At 45.4% G+C, this 13712-nt stretch overlaps 1 protein-coding gene across 1 annotated transcript in view; it reads right to left on the bottom strand.

Annotated features, from left to right (window-relative positions):
• The window catches only part of LOC117368307, a 94533-nt gene that overhangs the window by 27841 nt on the left and 52980 nt on the right, over positions 1–13712 (bottom strand). Inside the window, exons 5-6 of the mRNA XM_033961883.1 lie at positions 7421–7453; positions 832–994 (exon numbers count right to left, since the gene is read on the bottom strand). Of these exons, the coding sequence (XP_033817774.1) occupies positions 832–994; positions 7421–7453 (196 nt within the window). The remainder of the gene's footprint in view (positions 1–831; positions 995–7420; positions 7454–13712) is intronic.

Below are 13712 nucleotides of genomic sequence, written 5' to 3'. Positions count from 1 at the left end.
GGTCTTCTGCTACCTCTCAGATTCCAGAAGAGAGTGGACTTTTTATTGTATGTAGAGTTATTTCTACTCTTTCCTTATATTATTTTCCTATGACCCTATTGGTCATCTTTAAGGAAACAGCCCTTATGGTTATCTATAGGGTAATCTGTTGTACTGCTCTCTCTGACGAAGACATCTTCATCGTAGACACAGAAAGCAAGCCTCTCCACTGTTTTCTTCCCCTTCTGCTGCTGTAAACAACATCATCCATTCACTCAGTTACCAGTGATGCAAATAAAATGTCTACAGAAACACTCATCATGCTTGTATTGAACCAGGGTCAGTGCAGCACTCTTGGGACTCCTTTTACAAAGGTGCGTTAGGGCCTTAACGCGCGGAATAGCGCGCGCTAGCCGCTACCGCCTCCTCATAAGCAGGCGGTAGGCGCGCTAATCCGGTGTGTGCCCTAAAAACGCTAGCGCACCTTTGTAAAAGGAGCCCTTGGTTTCAAGTACAGTATCTACAGTAAATTCCTTGTCAAACAGTTGGAAAATTAAATCAGATCGACATCTGTATAAGACTCATTTTCTTAATTTGCTGTCTAGTAATACATGCTACAAGGACAATACAATAATTATAGATAATATCAGCGCTGCTATTAGTACAAAATAACCTGGGATGTTATCTGTATAATAAACTTTATATAAGACCAAGTATTATTACAGTATTAGAGCTCCATGGAAGTCTTATTGCCCAGGTAGACAACTTCTCATCTTTTCATATGTAAAAAGATATATACATAAGTTATATGCATAAATATATATATAAGAGCAAGGGAAAAATGCCTTGTACCATTAGTAATTAGTAGTATGACTACTGCAGTGAAAGTGACAAAATGAAGCAGTGTCAGGCTTGCCAGGTATCTTCGTAGGCTGTGTATTGCTTCATTAAAATGTTGGCACTTCAGAGTGACTAGCAAATTACTAGCAGATAGAGAGAGGTCGTAGCTCCAATCCTTAAAAGAATGGAAAATAACTGTTAGAAATAAAGATGACAAAGACAGACAGATGTAGACACAGGTTTAGAGAGATCAATGAGATTCTATGGAATTTGTGTGCACACTCTGCTAAAAGCAGTCTGTGCCACCTATATAATTAAGCAATGCTCAGAGGAAATGAACATTTTACTATGCAGCCAGGAGGGTAAGGGGAGAATGAATTATTTATTTATTGGGATTTAGCAACCATCTTTATGAAGAGAGATTCACCCAAGGAGGTGTATAATAAGGTGTTTCTTTTTTTTTTTAATCAGGTACTCTTGTATTTTCTCTATCTGTCCTGGCAGGCTCACAATCTAACTATGGTATATGGAGCAATGGAGTGACGTCAGAAAACCAGAAAAGAAGGAGTGGGAAAGGGACTGAACACATCAACCTAAGAAACAAATACAGTTTTATTATAAGTAAAAATAACATAAAATCAAATCCTATATGTAAAACCAAGCCTTATATAAAGTCCAAGTCTTGTGGATTTAATTGACCCAACGCTCCGTGTTTCAGCTTCTGTAAAAAAAAAACCTTCCTTTAGGGGTTGGCCTGTGATTTGAAATACATATACAGAAATATGAACAACATATACAAACCATGTAAAACAAATAAAACATATCAATGAAACAATCATAGCCAATGTCAAGATAAAAAATTGACCATACATGTTAATGAAAATGAAAGAGAGAAGTAGTATATACACTTAAAAGATATAAATGCAGTGGTCGATACCAGAAGAGGCTAATATAAATCATAAATGCAATAAATATATCGCTCCCTTTTGTCTGTGCATCTTTGATTTTTTTGTATTCAAATCTTCATGTGATACAGTATCCTGTATTTATTTAATGAGCATGGGCCCACTTTTATGATCTGTAGTTCTTTCTATGCATGTTCTTTATTCAATATTTTCATTTTATGTCCATGGTTTTATGGTTCCTTAATAGTCTATTAATCTCTATGATCTTTGGAAACTCATCAATGAATTCAGTGATCTGATCTGTGCAGGCAGTTGGTTCCATAAGCGTGGGAAAAAATGGCTATAGGAGCGCTTGTGGGCTGTTTCCATCTGGAGGGCTGTTTCCATCTGGAGAGATCTCCCTGGGGGGATGCATAGCCACCTCTGTGCTTCAGAGCGGAGGGGGCAGGTGGGGGTGTACTGCTGAAGTTTGGAGGTGATGTAGACTGGAGTGATGAAATGGAGTCATTTGTGAGCTATTATCAGGGCTTGAATGTGCAGCGTTTGTTGATCAGTAGCCAGTGTTCTGCTTGGAGGGCTGGGGAGGTGGGGTCGCGATAATTGAGATTGCATAGGAGGCGGATTGCCGAGTTTGAACCTGCTGGAGGGGTTTGAGTTCCTTGTCGGTCACTCCATTAAATATGGAATTACAGTAGTCCATCCTAGAGAGTACATAGACATAGAGATGTTGAGCTAGGTCAGGTTTGGAGATATAGGGTCTGATCCTTCTCAGTTGGTGCAGGTAGTAGGAGGTGGAAACTACCTGCGAGATGTGGGCAGAGAGGGATAGATGGGCATCTAGTATTACCCTGAGGCTGCACCTGGTCTTTTGCCGTTAGGAGGGTAGACTCCCATGATAGTGTTGGATGGGTGAAGCTAGTGTTTTTTCCCTGATCCATAGGAGCTCTGATTTGGAGGCATTCAGTTGTAGTTTGTTGTCTGTCATCCAGTTTTTCATGTCCAAGAGGTAGTATTGAAGGTTAGTAAGTTGAGCTGAATAGTTTTCACCTAGGGGGAGCAGTAGTTGAATGTCATCGGCATAGGAGTGGACTTTGATGTTATCGTTTTGGGCAATATCAATGACTGGTTTGATGTAAAGGTTAAATAAAAGAGGGGACAGCAAGGCACCCTGGGGGACTCCGTATTTGATACGTTTGGGTTCTGATTTGTGTGATCCTAGTATTACTGACTGTGTTCTTTGATGCAGGAGGCGAAACATTGGAGGGCAGAGTCCTTGATGCCAAGGTCGGTGAGTCTGCGCAGTAGGAGCTGTTGATTGATGGTGTCAAAGGCAGCGCTCAGATCTAGTAGTATTAGGAGGGCGTCACTGCCTTTGTCCAGCATTGGCCAGCTGTCATCAATGATGTTTAGGAGAATCACCTCCATGCTGTGGCCTGCTCAGAAGCCAGATTGAAAGGGGGATAGGGCTCCTTGTTCTTCTATGAATGGTGTAATCAGTGAAGTACTATTTGTTCCAAGAGTTTGGAGACGAATGGGAGGCTGGATGGTTGTTGCTGAGGTCATTTGGGTTGAGAGAGGGTTTCTTGAGAGTGGGCCTGATAATTGCCAATTTCCTGTAGATAAGGAGGAGTTGATGATGGGGAGAATGGATTTTGTCAAGGCATCCTCAGTGGATAGAAGGAGACTGGAGGGCAGTGGTCCAGGATTGTGTTTGAGGGTCTAAGTCAGGGGTGTCTAACCTGTGGCCCGAGGGCTGCATGTGGCCCCAGTTGAGGGCGATGCTGTGTTTTCCTCTGCTGCCTCCAGGTGTTTACTGTCTGGCCAGCTCCCTCCTCTGTCTTGCTGCAGTGTTTGCGTGGCCCCAGAAACATTTTTTTCAGCCAATGCGGCCCAGGGAAGCCAAAAGGTTGGACACCCCTGGTCTAAGTTCCTTCAATGTTTCGAGGAGCTCATCGTGTATGGCCAGGTGTAGTTGGGATAGAGATCTAGGTATTGGGGTTTTGGGATTGTGTGTGAGATGAGTTTGGGGGGGGGCTGTTGGGCTGTTGCTGGTGGCGATATCAAGTTTATTGTGTATGTTGTCAATTTTTGTAGTGCTGGGGTTGGAAGAGAGTGGGGATAATTGAGCAGTGGTGGCCTAGGTTGGGTTGGCAAGGGAGGAGGGGGAGTGGAAGGTAGGGGGCATGATGATCAGGTGGCTTATAGGTAGGTGTTTGGGTAAGGGGTGGAGGGAGACCAGTGGTAGAGAAGAGTGAGATAGAACAGGTTGGGCGAAAGCAGTTGCTGACGTAGGAGAGTGGAGGGGTGATTTGCAGTTACTTACTGGACTGGGCGATGAGGTTGGTCATGACTGGTATTATCCCCAGCTTGGTCCTCTTGATCCCCATGAAGGGCCACACCAGCCTGCTTGGCAGCCCTTAAGAGGATGAAAAAATGACTGCAAGGGGGTGGGGCTTCCCACCAAACACGATCCTGCCCTCTGGTGCAGTGAAGGGGGAGGACTCGATCTCCCTTCCCCTTTACTGTGCTGGAACTGGAGGTGGCCTGGTCCGCTAAGCTATTAAGAGGGCTGAAAAGCAGGCTGTGTGAAAAAAATGGCTGCAAGGGGGTGAACACGATCCTGCCCTCCAGTGCAGTGAAGGGGGATGACTCGATCTCTCATTGCCTTCGGTGTACTTAAAGATATTTTTTATTGCTTCTTCAGGTTGGACCACTGTTGGTCCTTACCATACTATCAGTTCTTCCTTCAGGTATTCCTCCATTTTTCTAAAGTCCGCATGTTTGAAATCTAGGACTTTGAGTTTTGTGTGGTCAACCTTCACTTTAGCTGTTACATCAAACCAAACCCAACTAGACATTAAAGACACTCTCCCCATTTGTGAGGACCAGATCCAGTATTGCTTATTCCCTTGTGGGTTCTGTCACTATTTGTCTGAACAGAGCCCCTTGAAAGGGATCCACGATTTCTCTATTTCTTTCCGACTCTGCTGATGGAACTTTCCAGTCTGCATCTGGCAATTTGAAGTCACCCAACAACAGCACCTCCCCTTTCTTTCTCAACTTTTGTATATCTGCCACTAGATCTTTATCAATTTGCTGCGATTGAGCTGGAGGTTTGTAGACAACACCCACATAGATAGAAGATCCATCTTCTCTTTTCAGAGCAATTCATATCGCTTCTTCCTTTCCCCAGTTCCCCTGCATTTCAGTCACTTGGATATTGGTCTTTACATAGAGAGCTACACCTCCACCTTTTTGACCATCTCTGTCCTTCCTAAAAAGATTATAACCTGGCATGTTTGTGTCCCATTCATGGGAATCGGTGAATCATGTCTCTGTGATAGCAACAATATCCAGGTCTGCCTGTAACATCAGGGCTTACAGATCATGAACTTTGTTGCTTAGACTGTGAGTGTTTGTTGTCACTGCTTTCCAGCTACCCTTCAACATTAATCTCATGTTTTTCTATAGTATTTTTAATTTCACTTACTGTTGCATTGCTAAGTAGTTATTTGCTATGATTGTTGTTTACATTGCTACCTTTTCTATCATCACATTTTGTCTTTTGCTGGGGATGGCCACCAAAATTGTCCTGCTTTCAATAAACAATACATTAAGGAATATTTTGTTACTCCGAAACTTGTTTTGGGAGGTTTATGTGGAACAGAAGTTAATTTACTGACCAAATAATTTTGAGGTTGCAGTCGAGTTTTGATGAGGGTGGTGTGCAATCCAATTACTTTTACTCATGAACCAAAGTTTTCTCCAGCACAGAATTTTCACCAGCTCAATAGATCCTTATCCATTTCCCCTCATGGTGAGAGGATACAACATACAACAAAACCACCTTCTCTCATACCAGAGCTGAAGCTTCACACAGTCTGTCCTTGCATATTCATGATAATCATAGATGGCTTGGGGGGGGGGGGAGGGATGGATAGGATTGAGGTCTACAAAATGCTTAGTGGAGTAGAATGGGTAAAATTGGATTGATTTTTTTAAATACTGTTTCAAAAAGTATAAAGACTATGAGGCACCCAATAAAATAACGTGAAAATATTTTTAAAACAAATAAGAGGAAATAGTATTGGTAGCTTGGAATGTTGCTACTCCTTGGGTTTTGGCCAGATACTAGTGACCTGGATTGGCCACCGTGAAAACAGGCTACTGGGCTTGATGGACCATTGGTCTGACCCAGTAAGGCTGTTCTTATGCTCTTATGTTAGTTTTTCATTCAAAGAATTAAGCTCTGGCAACACTAGTATTGTATCTAGATTTAAAAAAATGGTAAGGACAAATTCCTGGAGGAAAAGTTCATATCAGCTGTTGAGGAAGACATGGGGAAAGCCACTGATTGCCCTGGGACCAGTAGCATGGAATGTTGCTATGGTTGGGTTTCTGTCAAGTACTTGTGACCTGGTGTGATGCTTCCATCATCTGACCGAGTCAGCAGAATCCATTCTAATCACCTCCAATATCTGTAATTGTCTCCAGTTCACTCCGGTCGCTGTAGTTGTGTCTGACTCACCCTAGTCTCTGTAGTCATCTCCAGCTTACTCTAATTGCTGTAATTGTCTCCAGCTCACTCTGGTTGCTGTAGTCATCTCTGGCTCACTGAAGGTTAGACCAGAGGCCCACATTCATCCCCTCAAGGATCACCTGCAGGAGCCAGAACTCAAAGAAAATACTCAGATCAGTCTCAAATAAAAGGACCAAAAGCAGTCAAAGGTCCTTCCTCAAGAGCCCTTTTTCCCTCAGGGTGAGGGGATTTCCAGTAAACCAAAAATGTTTCCCATATCAGGTCCCAAGGTTCATTCCAGCATTTATCAGTTGTGTTTGTGTCGACGTGTGTAGGTGTCATGCTGAGTAGTGTTCCTTATTGTTGCGTGTTTATTTGTGCCATCACAAGAATGTCGGAGCTTGAAATAAAGCAATGAACAAACATTAAATTTCTTATTAAACCTAACAAGAATGGTAGTGAAATCAGGGACATATTAGTCCAAGTTTATGGCGATAATGCCATGAAGAAAACGGCAGTGTAAAAATGGATTAAACATTTTTCTGAGGGGAGAGAAAGCGTCACTGATGAAGAAAGTTCAGGGCAGCCAGTAACGAGCAGAATTGACAAAAACATTGCAAACATTCATCGAATTGTATGTCAAAATCATCAGATAACTGTGAGAAGTATAGCACACCAAGCAAACATCAATAGAGAAACAGAAAAATCTTAACTGAAAATCTTGGCATGAGAAAGGTGTGTGCAAAAATAGTCCTGAAGGAGTTCACCAATGAACAAAAAGGAGAATCAAAGTTTGCCAAAACCTTTTGGAGAGGCAAGACGATGTTTTGGGCCATGTTATCACTGGTGATGAAACATGGGTGTATCAATACAAGCCTGAAACAAAACATCAAGTGCACAATGGAAGTCAGCCAATTCTCGACAACCAAAAAAGTTTTGCCAGTCCAAATCAAGAGTCAAAACAATGTTGCTAACCTTTCTTGATATCAGAGGAATTGTTCTTTATGAATTTGTACCAACTGGACAGTTAACCATGTTTACTATTTGGAAGTGCTGAAAAGGCTGCATGAGAAAGTTAGACATAAACAACCTGACATTTTTGCCAACAACTCGTGGCTCTTGCATCACAACAATGTCAGAAAACAAATAACAGTATTAGAATACCCTACCTACTCACCTGATCTGACACCCCAATGACTTTTTTCTGTACCTAAAGATAAAGGAAATATTGAAAGGAAGACATTTTGATGACATTCAGGACATCAAGGGTAATATGACAGCTCTAATGGCCATTCCAGAAGGGACACAAGGGATGTTGTGGAGGGGGGCATAGAAAGGGAAGAGTTGGGAAGAGAAAGGGAGAGATGGCGGATCTGGGGATGGTAGGGGTCCATTGCTGCAGCTGCGTGGGGATGCAGATGAAAAAAAGGAAAGATGCCAGACCTCCGGGGAAGGGAAGGGAAATGGAAAGGGAGGACAGAGATGGAAGATGGAGAAGACAACCAGAGCCTGGGACCAACATTATTTGAATAATGACCAGACAATAAAAGGTAGAAAAAATAATTTTATTTTCTGTTTTGTGATTACAATATGTCAGATTTGAAATGTCTATCCTGCCACAGCTGGTGTTAGACCGCAAACGTGAGTTAAGATTTAACAGAGAGAGGAAAAGTCTTTTTTGTTTGTTTATTTTGTTTACACCACAGTGCCAGTGTGGGTAGGAGAGGGCAAAGGGGGTGAGGAGGCTAGAAAAAGGGGTGAAGAGGCTATAAAATAAACCCACTAGGATGTTTGGAAAAAAAAAACCAAAAACACCCAATTGGGCAGGAAAATCAAATCGAAAAATCAATTCAGTAGGCTGAATCAAATCGAATTTTTTTTCTTCTTGAATTGGGCAGCACTAGTAAATAGTACACCAATCATGAAATGGGAGTTGCAAAGAACTAGCTTGAGTGACCAGTCTGTATCAACTCATATACTGAATGATTAGTAAAGGAGGAGTTCATCTGTGATTGGTTCATAATGTGGGAGGAATGTCAATGTGACTGAAAAAACAGACTCAAATCTAAAGCAAAGCTGCCAAGTTACTTAGTGCCAAAGGTGAGTCTTTTTGGCTATTTCTGGCTTTTGAACTTATTTCCCAAAGCAGAGTAGCATTTGTACTTCCTAGTTCTTTCTACTGAAATCAATGCTGCAGATCCTATAATGCAGTGTTTCTCAACTTCTTCAAGCCATTTACCCCCTAAGCATAACAAATACCAACCGAGTGCCCCCGCCCAAGCTCCACCCCAGACTCCACCCCTTTAATAATAGAAAAGGCCACACAGTTAATCTGAGTGGCCACTAACAGTGGGTGACATTGAAGGCTGGATTATGAAGTTAAAAGGGGATGGAATAGGGGGAGGGAAAGAAGAGTGAGTAGGGGTTAGTAACAGCAGATAAAGTTGATTGGAGGGTGCTGCTGAGAGTAGGGGATTGGGGGAGGGGAAGGGGGTGGAGCTAGGGATGAGGAGAGAAGGAAAGAAATTGGCGGGCTAAAGAATAAAGTACGGATGAAAGAGCAAGGGAGGAGAGAAAAGGGATTCAAGTTTTTGTTTGGTTTCTTTAAAGTTTAGGGTTGGCAGTGTTTAGTGAGGTTTTTTGTTTTTCCTTATGTCGCAAGACTTACTTGGTACGTTAGCGGGAGAGTTGGTCCTTCTGAGAATTCTGCAGTGCGTTTTCCATTGGTGCCGGTTGAGGGACCCAGCAGGGTAAGTGTTCCGTGTTGCAACTGGTCTAGGGTGTGGGTTTTATAGTCCTTTTCACTCACGGCCTGCTGCATTTATTGTGTGTAGCGTGTGGTGTTTGCCGTGGCCGCTAGCAGCGGTAAATGAGGTGTCGGGTGAGGTAATTGAGCAGGTGGAGCTTCTGTATTCAGGGGCGCGTCTTTGGCACTGGCGGAATTTGTAGTGTTGGTTGTGAGTGTCAGGCAATAGGCTGCCTGGTAGTTTATTGTAGATTGATTTAAGTCCGGTGGGGTTGGGGTTTGAGGGTTCGGGGTGATAAATAGGCTGCGAGTGGTGTGTGTTTGAAGGGAGAAATGGAGGGCGGTTTGTGAGGGGCTGGTTTGACTTGCTCAATCTGGTTTCAGGTTGGTGAGGGACTCATTGGGACATGGTGATTAGGTGTACTGTTCCTTGATAGCAGGTGGGTGTTCACAGTGCAGGGTGACAGGGTTTTTGTGTTGGGAAGGTTGCTTGTGGGGATTGGAAGGGCGGTGTATGGTAGTTAGGCAGTGGGAAGGTGGGGAGAGTTTGTGAGTGAATTTGGGGTTGTAACCATCTGTTTATACACCCATCCTTTTGATATGCTGTGTGGGTACTATTTATTGGTGGAGTGGGTGGGAGGAATGGGTGGGGTGCGGAAACCAGGTGCTAGTGGTAAGCAGGGAGGGACAAGGGAAAAGAAGGATAAGTCATTAGCTGGGAAAAGTATTCCCTTGAGGGCGGGTAAGCAGCAGCCCAAAGGGCGCAAGGATGGTGGTGGACAGGCACGACCAGCCAGACAAGCGGCCAGGAAGGATGTTCGGGCGGTGGCAGCAGCTCCTAGTGGCCCAGCGGCTGAAGCTCGGACCTGTGATGTGGTGCCAGTTCCGGTCCCTTCCCCCGTCAGTGCTGGGAGTGAAGAGGTTGCAGTGGCCAGTACCAGTGTTGCAGCGATACCGTGGACATCTGGTGAGTTGGTTCATTCTTTGCTCACTGCTACAGGAGAGGAGCGGGTCCTCTCAGTCTTCTTCCTCTTCTCCTTTGGATGGGGAAGCGAGGCTTAGTCCTGTCCGGACGGCTGTTGGGGGGTTCTGTCCCAGTGATGGTGTTGCAACGGGATAATCTAGAAAAGGGCATACATTATGTGCTATTGCTCCTTTGGATTGTCATATTTCTCCAAAGTGCAAGGGAAAGATTTTGCGGAGCAAGTTTATTGATTTCTGTACTCTTTTAGCACAGGAAAATACAGGGACTCAGAATAAAGATAGTGGTAAAGACGATACAAAGAAAAAGGGAGGTCAGATAGTAAAGAATATATTTAATTGGTTATTAGGATTTAATGTGTTTGCTAGTGTTTTAGGTGAGGCTCGTCCTGAATTATATCCTGGGTTATTACGCTTTGCGGATCTCATTTTGAGGGCTTACAGGACTTACGGGGCTGGTTTTGGCTTAACTATGATGAGCAGTTTCGGAAAAGTCTGATGTGTGATAAAGCGGATTGTTGGGGGTGAGGGGTGGCTAGCAGAGATGACCCCTTCACGGGGGGAGGGGGGGCGTCCTTTCAGACCCTTGGTTCAGCAGTTGGACAGTTTGGGGTGGAAATCTCCACAGGGGGACGGGAGTTGGAGGTATTCAGTGGGTTACCCCAGTTGTGGGATTCAGGACTGATGGGTGAGCTGGGAGGGGTCAAAGAGGGTCTGGCGTATCCAGCATGTTTTCAATTCAATGCGGGGCGCCGTACTCGTACCGCCTGTCATTTCCGGCACTATTGCAGTCATTGTGCAAGAGGTCACCCAGCCTTTCGTTGCCCAGGAGGCATGCAACTCGGTCAGGGACAGTTTTCAGGACAATCAGGGTCATTTGCTGCAAGGATTGGCTGGCAAAGCTCAATAATATGGTTTTACAGTTTTGGTTGAATGTGTATCCAAATAGGTGAGATGCTGCTCTTTTGGGGGTTGGATTTTCTGAGGGTTTCCCAATACCTTTTGATGGGCCGCCCTTGAGACATCGCTCGCAGAATTCTCAGTCTTTGGCTTTGCATTAGAGAGTTGCGCGGGGACAGAAATCCCACCCGTCCCCGCCAAAATCCCACCCGTCCCCACCCGTCCCCGTGAGGAATCCCTCCGTCCCCACCCGTCCCCGCGATGAATCCCCTCCATCCCCACCCGTCCCCGCGAGGAATCCCCTCCGTCACCATCCTTCCCTATAAACTTCAGAAATAGTTATTTTATTTAATTATGCTACTGAATTAAAGGCTCTGGTAGAGACCCATTTACAAATAAGCAAAGAGACTTTATTAATTTGGAAATATTAATTGGGAAGAATACATACTTTGTAAATGGGTTTCTACCAGAACCTCTAATGTAAATATAAAATATAAATACTCAGCTGATGAGAACCCACAAACTGTCAGCTGAGGACTTCCTTTGCAGTTGGCCTGGGGTCCCTTTTGCCAAGCTTGGCAGGCAGCAGTAGCGTCCCTGAGTCACAGATGCTGGCACCTCAGTGGCTCATGGATGCTGCCAGCGACTGCTGCGCTTGGTGGAGGGGAGTTCTGACCATCTCTAGAGGAGGTCCTCTGCTGGCGGTGCTTGGGGATCCCCACCAGTCACAGCAAGGGCCAACAAGTACTTCAACACTGTAGAAATAAAAACAGAAATGCATTTCCTTTTCTTTTGAACACAAAACAAAGATATCTGCCATATACATTTCCCAAGGCAGATGACTCTATGCAATGTCACCTCGGTAACAAAATACAAAAATAGACAAATACACCCCTCCCTTTTTACTAAACCACAATAGTAGGTTTTAGCACAGGGAGTTACGCTGAATGCCTCGCGCTGCTCTCAATGCTCATAGGCTCCCTGCGCTAAAAAACAATATTGCGGTTTAGTAAAAGGGAGCCATAGTGCAAAATATAGACAGCAGATATAAATTCTCAAAACAGACACATTTTGATCACTAAATTGAAAATAAAATCATTTTTCCTATCTTTGCTGTTTGGTGATTTCATGAGTCTCTGGTTGCACTTTCTTCTTCTGACTGTGCATCCAATCTTTCTTCCTTTCTTTCAGCCTCCTGTATGTTTCCTCTCCTCCAGACCTCATTCTCTCCCCCAACTTTTTCTTTCTGTCTCCTTGTTCCCCCTTCTTTCTGTCTCTGTCTGCCCCCTTTCTTTCTTTCTTTCTCCGTGCCCTCCCCCAAGCCACTCGGTTTGCTGCCACCGCCATCGGGGAATAGCCCCCAAGCCACCGCTGTCCCAAGCTTTCCCTGCAGAAGCGTCGCGCTGACCAGCATTCCGCTCCCTGACGTCAATTCTGACGTAGGAGAGGAAGTTCCGGGCCAACAAGGCATTTCTCCTCATTTCATCCAGCTTGAGCCCCATCTCTCCTTGATCCAGCATTTCCCTTCTGTGTCTGTCAGAATTACCATTCCACCTATTTTCCAGCATCACCCTTCTTTGTGTCCATCTCATCTATATCCCTATCTCACCACTTTTTCAGAATCTTCATTTGTCTCTGTCCTTGTCTTTATCCCATGTTCACCATTTGCCCTTTCAATGTCTTTATCTCCCCCCCCACACTTTTTCAGCATTACTTCTATGTCTCTATTTCACCTCCTCTTCATGTCCCCTCTGTATCTCTATCCTTAATCAGTAGGTCCTGCCCTTTCTCTTCTTTGTGTCACTATCTCCATTTTCAGCTTTCCCCCCTTTTCCTTTGTTACTGCACCCTGTAGCCAGAATCTTTCCACCCTCCCTCCACTCCGGCCCAGCCCAGTATGAAATATTTCCTTTTGTTTCCCTCCCCTCTCTCTTCTCCTCCCTCACCCACGAGTCCTGCATCTGGCCCTCTCCCTTCTACCTGCACCTGGCAACACCCCCCCTGCTCCGCGGCTCTCTTAAGCAACTCGTCAGCAGCGGTGATCAAGACAAGCTGCCGACATCGAGGCCTTCCCTCTACGAGTCCCGCCTTTGTGGAAAAAGGAAGTTGAAACAAGCGGGACTCGCAGAGGGTAGGCCCCGACGTCAGAAGCTTGTGTCGATCGCTGCTGCTGAGTTGCCGAAGAGAGCCGCGGAGCAGGGGTTGTGGCCGGAAGCAGGTAGAAGGGAGAGGGAGATAAGAAGGCTATAGAAGCTCCGGAGCATGACACTGAACCCGGCCAGGATGATTTCTTTTTCAGGCTGCTGCTGCCGCTGCCATCCCCCACCCGAAATGACAAAAAACAGCCTAATGCCCGCGTCGGGAAATAGCCATGCTGAGCAGTGAGCTCAGCACGTACACAGATGAAAGCCTTGCTTGCTGATTGGTCCGGCGGCACGGCGGGGCGGAGCCGCCGGACCAATCAGCAAGCAAGGCTTTCATCTGTGTACATGCTGAGCTCACTGCTCAGCATGGCTATTTCCCGCCGCGACGCCAGACTTGTAAGCTGCATGCCTGCATCGCCAGAATTTAGGTAGGCTGTTTTCATCCCCGTGGGAGTCCCGTGGGCCAGGGGGCGTCCCCGTGGGAGTCCCATGGGTCAGGGGGCATCCCCGTGGGAGTCCCGTGGGCCAGGGGGCGTCCCCGTGGGAGTCCCGTGGGCGAACCCTCGGGATCCCCATCCCCGCGATCCCCGTTCCCGTGCAGACCTCTACTTTGCATAGGGATGTTGTCTGTGCTAAGCTACAGAAGGAGCTCAGTTTGGGAAAGATTGCGGGGCTTTTTCGAGTTCCTCCATTCGGGG

Source organism: Geotrypetes seraphini, chromosome 1 (genome assembly GCF_902459505.1).
Source record: "Geotrypetes seraphini chromosome 1, aGeoSer1.1, whole genome shotgun sequence".
Classification (NCBI taxonomy): domain Eukaryota; kingdom Metazoa; phylum Chordata; class Amphibia; order Gymnophiona; family Dermophiidae; genus Geotrypetes; species Geotrypetes seraphini.
Note: the sequence above shows the minus strand (reverse complement) of the source record. Positions and strands in the feature narration are given on the sequence as shown.